Here is a 7,563-nt window from a genome sequence, read left to right as displayed (position 1 = left end):
AATCCAGTCCATGCCATTCATAGATCTGGGTTCCTAGGGCCTGGTTTACACGTAAAGTTTCCAACTTTACGTGTAGATAATCACCAATGAAGGTTTTAGGGCTCAAAGTGCACCAAAAGGGGTAGATCTAGGACTTTCATGCAATAAGACTCCATAAAGGCAGTAGATCCAAGCTCCAGGGACTAAATCATGCCTAGATCCAAAGGCTAACAACTTATTACAACCCACCAAGCACAAACAAGCTTGAAGAATGGCTCAAAAAGGACTTTCATGAAGCTATTAGGGACTACAAGCTTGAAAACAGAGGGGAAACGAACTATACCTTAAGGAAAGCGTTGAGATGTCACAAAAATGATTGGCCTCCTTCCTCTCTTCTTGATCTACTCTTCTTTCTCGTCAAAAACTTCAAAAACACACCCAAAACACTTCAATCTCACAAGGAAAAGGGCAAAAACAATGTTGGGAGCTCTGGGGGTGAATGGGGGCGAGGTTGGGGCGGAAATGAGTGTTTAAGTAGGGTGCAAACCCTTGAAATTTAGGGTTTAAATAGACAACGGTGACTCGCCGAGTCCAGAATATGGACTCGCTGAGTCGCCAACTTAAACGTACCCCCGGACCGCGTCCCTACTCGGCGAGTCAGACCTACAACTCGCCGAGTTCAAGGCTAAAATGACAAATACTTAGATAAATTTTACGTACCAGGAACCAGGTGCTACAATTCATGTTGGATTAGTGTTTAAGCCCGTAACCATATTTGGTAAGTACTTGACCCGACTGTGCATGGTCCTTTTGGGTTGCCTTCACAAAAGCAACTTGACTAGAGAAATAACAGAGAAAAAGGTTATTATGGTTTATTAATATATTATAGGAATATTATATTAAAAGAGAAATCATATTTGTTTAATTAACATTAGACAGAATTAATGTTGTGATCAAAAGAAGTTAATTAAACTAGGGGGACTGAACTGTAATTATGTGATTGTTGCAAAGTAGGGAAAAGGATGCCCTATATGATAGGGTGGACGAATTCAAGGGGATAAGGCCTTAGAATTTGTCCATGATAAGGTTTCTAGGGTTATCCTTTGGACTGCTTGGTGGCTAAGCAACCAGATAAGGATAAGGACTGAAACCCTAATTCCTACACCTATAGATAGACCCCTTGGCATAAGAAATTCGGCCACTGGATACCTAGAGTTCCTAAAGCCGAATTTCATCTCTCTCTCTCTCTCTCACTCTCTCTCTCTCTCTTGCCTCTCCATTTGCTCTTGGTGTTTGTGAGCCATTAGAGGTACTACACTTGTGGTACTTGCTTTCAAAGACAAGAAGATTCAAGATACAAGTTGTTATTACAACATAACAACAAAAGGTATGTATTCCATTCTCCTTTATGATTTTCAAAATTCCTAGGAGCATGTTAGGTTTCTTTTGTGTTCATGATGTTGTATAACTAATAGTGAAAACATAGATCCGTATCTAGGGTTGCATGCACACATAGGATTGTCTGTATAAAACCCATCAGTGGTATCATAACAATTTGGTTTTGTTTTCAATTAGATTTTATACAAAAGTATGAATTTGACATATTAGGGTTTATAGCAAATAAACCCTTAGGGTTTCATTTTCGAAATTAGGGTTCCTAAACCCTAAATTTCGAAATTTTGATAGGGTTTCCCAAACCCTTTCCTTAGCCTCCAAGATTTTGAATTCTATGGTTATCCAACCCTAAGGTTTCGAAATTTGCCTCCTCCCGAAGATAAGATCCCTAAATATTAGGGATTTGGATATTGCCATATCGTTTGATTATCTCTTTAATAGTTTAATTTGGTAATTAAAGATTTTAAATTATCCCATCCCATTTTTTTTTTCGATTTTTAGGGGATTTAAGAGATTAGATTAAATTAATTGTTTAATTTAATAAGATAATCCTTCAAGAGTTGATAATTCAAAATAATTGTTTAATTTTGGGATAATTATTAAATCAAAGTTTTAATATTTAAAATTTCAAATTAAAATATTTTAATTTTCAGAAATTTTAAATTTGATTAAAACCCTAATAATTTGAAATGTTTCAAAACTTGCCTTCAAGTTTTGGAATTTAAATTTTAACTAAAAGTTTAATTTTAAAATGTTAAATTCTAAAACCCTAATTTTAAAAAGTTCAAATTGCACCCTTATGGTTTTATTAAATTAATTAAGTGTATAATTAAAAGAGAGTTAATAAATCCATATTGATATGGTTTACATTTAATTAAATTAGAAGTATAATTTATTAAATTAGACCACCTAGTATTTAAGTGTAAAATACACCCTTATACTATATATAACATTGAAGGTCTAATATTATATATGTATAACTTAAACTGCTAGTCTTACCGTTAGTAGGCCTCATTCATGAAGCCTGTCTATAAGAGGGGTATAAGGTTATGGCCTATAAAATGGTCGTTCAATGGGTGCCTACTCTCACCCACCGCTTCCTTGATTGGTAGAGGGTCGTTAGCCGAACGGGTAGGATAGGGCAAACCCTTTCCATTAAAAGTATAATGAAGTATAAAGTAACTAAATGTTTTTACAAAATTCCCAATCTTAGTTACTTTAGGAAAAAGTGAATTTGATGCAATTCCATGAAATTACACTTTGTACCCTTGCAAAGACGTTAGTGGAGCGTGTGTGGTTAACCGGCACACTAAATGGTTCTAAGCAAAGGTAGCAAAGGGTGATTCAATGTTTTTCATAGTTCGGTGGAGCGTGTGTGGTTGACCGGCACATCGAATAGGTGACTGTAACATTGGGGGCACCATGTAAGTTTGCATGGTTATTCACACCCTGTTTTGTGATCCTCGGCATCCCAATCACAAATCGAGGGGCATATCGAGATTTAAACATGCCATTGAAAAGTTCAATGAATCTCAAAGGATCTAGGAGTTTTCAATACATTTAAAAATTAATCTCTTTTTCATTTTTCATGGTGGAAAATTAGTGAATCGTCATTCACTTACCTTCAAATGTTCTGCAATTTGGGTTGCAACATCCCTATCCCAAGTTGTAGAGTATTGTGTTGGGTCCTAGCCTTAATATCTCATTTTGGGTGATTTATTAAGGACTCAATCAATCAACTAACTTGACTTTTCTCCCATTTCGTAGATGTCTGAATCTAACCGTGGTCTTCCCGAATCCCATGGAAAAGGTTTTCCTGCTCAAAGTGAAAGTCTGTTACACAATGAAGGCGAAAGATCGATCCCTGCATTGTGGACTAGCTTGGTTTCACTTCCTCCACCTCCTCATGTTGTTCTCCCAAACCCACAAGATCGAAGAATTGAAAAGTTCAAAATCACTCAAGCCCTGTTGGCAATGAAACATGAAGATGGAAAATCCGTGTGTGCTCACGTCCTAGGGATGAAATCACACATCGATCGGTTAACAATGTTGGGTGCATTTTTTCCAAAAAAGTTGGCTGTTGACTGGGTTCTTCAGTCACTCCCTAAATCATATGATAAGTTCATAAGAGAGTATTATATGATGGATCTTGACGCGACCCTTATTGACCTAACCTACATGCTTATTGCTGTTGAATCAGAAATGATTTGGCAAAGTAATGGAGCATATTTGTTTGGTAATTCAACCAACCATGCTTCCTTGGTTGCTCCAGGAGAAGCCACCTATTTCCGATGCCAAGAGAAGGGGCGTTGGATACGAAGCTGTCCAGAGGACCTGAAGAATCTAAGAGATGGGAGAGTTAAGAAGTATGGCTCTACTTCAGGTAAAATCCACTATCTAACTCCATTAAGTTCCTATTCATTGATTCTTAATACATAATGTGATAAGATTACATTTGAATGTTTTGCAGGATCAGAGAAAAGAAAGGGAGCTTGATGGAAGAGCAAGATGAGTCTGATCACGAAGAAATGGATCTCGATCGCATGGATTCGCGGATCAGATTTTGAGCTTAGAAAGTTATGATAGAGTTGTTAGGAATATTTGATTACATAGTTCTTCAATTGATTTTGCATTGTAAGGACATGTTTTCCGCTGCTTTAATGAATAAAATAAAATTTTGATTTGTCTAATTTATATATATCCTTGCAATGAAATCGTTGTGAAAAATTGATGTTTGTGTATTTCTATAAATGGATGTGATTCTTAGTTATGTTATTTATGTTAATGTCAAAATTTTCTAAGTAAGGAAAGTTTCCCATCACCCAAGTTTCAATTGGACAGAAACTTGGAATCATATGATTTGAATCATGTGATGTATGGAAATCTTGGTACTTAGGAAATTAAGACTAATTCCTTGATCACACAAGTATGTGAGTCAAGTGAAGGACTAAAGGACTAATTACACAATGTTGTGCACTAGTCATGTCGACCACAAATAACAATAAGACTGTTCGTCATAATTTACTAAAAGTCTAGTAAATGTGGTTATACTTACAATATTAAGTGTAATTCTGAATCGTTGAAAAGTTTCAATGAATGGCAAAACGAATAAGAAGAATCAATTAGCAAAAAGATAAAAAGTTTCTACAATCTAAGAAGAAGGGAGAGTACTTTTATATCGGATTTTGTGATCGTCTTAATGATTAAGAACCATATCACAATTGATCCTCTAAGGACACCTTAGTGCAGTAGTTTGGCTAAGAAGAGGAATTGAGAATTATTGTAGTGGTTAAGTCAATAAGATGTATCGTACTTCGTTCCAAAATCAAGTCTTAGAGTCACACTCCAAGATTGTGACTTGAGTGAGATAATCTTAAGTAACAATGTTCTTACACTTGCATATTTTGGTAAGTTGTGATGTCTTGAATAAAACAAATACCAACTAGTACCAAATTGCGTGTAGTTTTGTCTTGATATAGACACGCACTAACTCTTGGATATTTGTTTGTGTCAAGAAATGTTTCTTGATAAGAAAATCTAATATGTCATGAGGTCAGTGGGAGTCTAAAGATCTTGAAAAGTTTCAAGAACAAATCAAGAAGTAAACCTATTAAACACTAGCACACAAATTAAGGATTGTAACCTATCGTGTTGACAAAATTTTATTTCTGTGCCAATCCAGTTGAGTGATTATGCATATGAGTTCACCGAGTTCTCAATAGACTGCATAAGGCAAGCAACTTGTTCAATGAAAGTACATTGACCGGCATAGGTGAGCTTCTAAATAACTTGGAAGCAATGGTAGGACCCTTGATGGCAAGAAATTAAGTATGAACAAGTTCTGTCCATAAGAGTTTAGATTTGTCACAAACATTATCTTATGATTATGGTTATGAAAAATTCACATGGATAGGAACACATGCACCATAAAATCTAAGTGTCATAAGGTTTCTCTCCTTCATGAAAATGATTGTGATGAAACTCTTTCACTAAGAGAGACTTTAAGGAGATAGCGATTATGTAAATTGCATTCTCAAATTCGATTATGATTACGACATCCCTCTTCAAAGTTCGAATTGTGAGATTTGGCAATTAGTCTGAACATTTGGGACTTAGTAAAATAAGTTCTAAAATAGTTTAGACACACATGTGAACTATCCAAGGGAAGGTGTATAAGGTTGAGAAGCTTAGATAAAGGCTTATCAAAGCAAATCGTATTAGAAACAATGAACTTTGGAAGTCAATAAGTATTGTTTTCTAGAAGTTTAGCTGGTTTCTAAATACGTGTCAAAGCTAGTGGGAGCATAAATGTTATGTTGGAATGGATAAAATCATCATGTTAGTGGGAGGATGATTATTATTTAAGTATAGGATAATGTCACTGTAGCACAATGAAATTTTTTGATTTGTTCGACTTGACCAATTATGTTTTTTTTTTTCTGTGCATTAGGTCATCTAACTTTTACTGTACATGCCAATTAGGTTAGGTTAGTTTTTAACCATTCATCCGTTAACTAGTTATCTAAATTACACGAATGGCCCTATGGTTTAAATTTCTTTTATAATTGGTCGTTATCAGCCATGTTTTAAATCACACGACTAAAACTACCATAATTTTCAAACTCCAGGGACCAAAGTGTAACATTGTCATCCTCTTCCCTAAATTCTTTCCTCTATTACTCCGATAAAGTCGCTAGGGTTTCGTTACATTACACTCACCAGCCCTCGAGAGGTAGCCAGAAGGATTCGTAGCTGAAGCATTGGCACTCACCAGCAGTTGAGATGCTTTCCGGTTGTCTTCCGTCAATTGCGTTTTCCGTTCGGCAGTACAGTGGGACAATATTGGGAGAGTTTCACGCCACCGGAGTACCTACCAGAGACGGCGGATAGTGTTTCAGTCGCATCGAAGAAGGAGATTTATATGCGTCTCTGCGATCATCCATTCATATTAGACGAAGGAAAGAAAGTAAACTTCTGAATAACTTTCGTATTTCATTTCATTTGACTCTGTTTAATTTCATATTCTCTACCAATCTTCATAAACACGAAAAATGCTCAAAACAAACTAATTTTAGAGATCTCGAAATGGGAAACAAGTTTTGAATTGTATCGATCTGATTCTCTTAATCCAATTTTAATAGATTTTTTGGTTGGATAAAAGTAACGGGAAGAAATGTTACATGTTAGCTGCGAGACAGTTATCAATCGCTTCTTTCGATTCCCCAAATTGTTGGATATAGATGCCAAAAATAGAATCAAGGTAATATTAGGCTACTCGCTCATAGCTATTAACACCTAAAAAATTCTTCCTCTCTTTTAACTCCTCGAATCTCGAATTACAGATTCACAGAGGTAGCAGAACAACAAAATTGATCTATGTGAGTTTGCTTGAAATCATCGATAAAATCAACACTTCAATCTTCTCCCCGGATACAACTTATGTTGCTCTTCTTGTGTTTAAAACAACATCGAAAGCTTATGGGTTTGAGTACCAACTGGTAGACGTCTGTATTGGTTTTAATGGCGACCGGAGTCAAACCCGGATGGTGTATCTCGACCCTGAAGTAGGGTGGAGACGAGGACTCCGATCAAGGAGAGGAATTAGGATGTTTAGCAAAGTAGGATTTTCAAGTTGGGATGTGCCTTTTCCTTCTAAAGAGAATGGTCCGAAGCAAAGAGACGATGGGTGGTTTGCGATTGAGATCGAAGAACACTTTAATGGCGGTGGTGATGCGGTGGAACTGGAGCTGCGTGTGGAGAAGGTGAATGGGGGGAGTTGGAAGACTGGTCTTGTTATTCAAGGCATCGAGTTTAGGCTTAAAAAATTGCAAGTAAGAATTAAGAATTAAGAAAGTAGTTATTGTGTTGGAAATTGGAAATCAATTAGTTTGGTTTATTGGAAAACAATTGATTTTCTTTTTGTTTTTTCGTTTAGTGATATGATATGGTTGTAATTCAGAAATTGTAATGTATTGAATATTGTTTGGGATTTTTTACAATTAAAAGTTATGAAAGAATTTACACTTTGGTCCCTAGAGTTTGAGCATTGTGGTAGTTTTAGTCATGTGATTTAAAACATGGCTGATAACGACCAATTACAAAATAAATTTAAACCATAGGGGCCATTCATGTAATTTAGATAACTAATTAACGGATGAATGGTTAAAAACTAACGATAATGACCTAATT

General features: G+C 35.8%; 1 protein-coding gene across 1 annotated transcript; it reads left to right on the top strand.

The window, feature by feature from the left end:
- Positions 1-6,547: 6,547 nt before the first annotated feature.
- Positions 6,548-7,342, top strand: LOC145075864 (F-box protein PP2-B10-like). Its single transcript, XM_079021953.1, has 3 exons — positions 6,548-6,634; positions 6,717-7,205; positions 7,334-7,342. Exons 1-3 carry the CDS (start codon positions 6,548-6,550, stop codon positions 7,340-7,342), a joined length of 585 nt encoding a protein of 194 aa, XP_078878079.1.
- Positions 7,343-7,563: the final 221 nt, after the last annotated feature.

The sequence above is a fragment of the Lactuca serriola genome, chromosome 9 (assembly GCF_051521515.1).
Source record: "Lactuca serriola cultivar US96UC23 chromosome 9, Lser_US96UC23_V15, whole genome shotgun sequence".
Taxonomy (NCBI): Eukaryota; Viridiplantae; Streptophyta; class Magnoliopsida; order Asterales; family Asteraceae; genus Lactuca; species Lactuca serriola.
The sequence above is the reverse complement of the archived record's forward strand: the minus strand, read 5'-3'. Positions and strand labels throughout refer to the sequence as shown.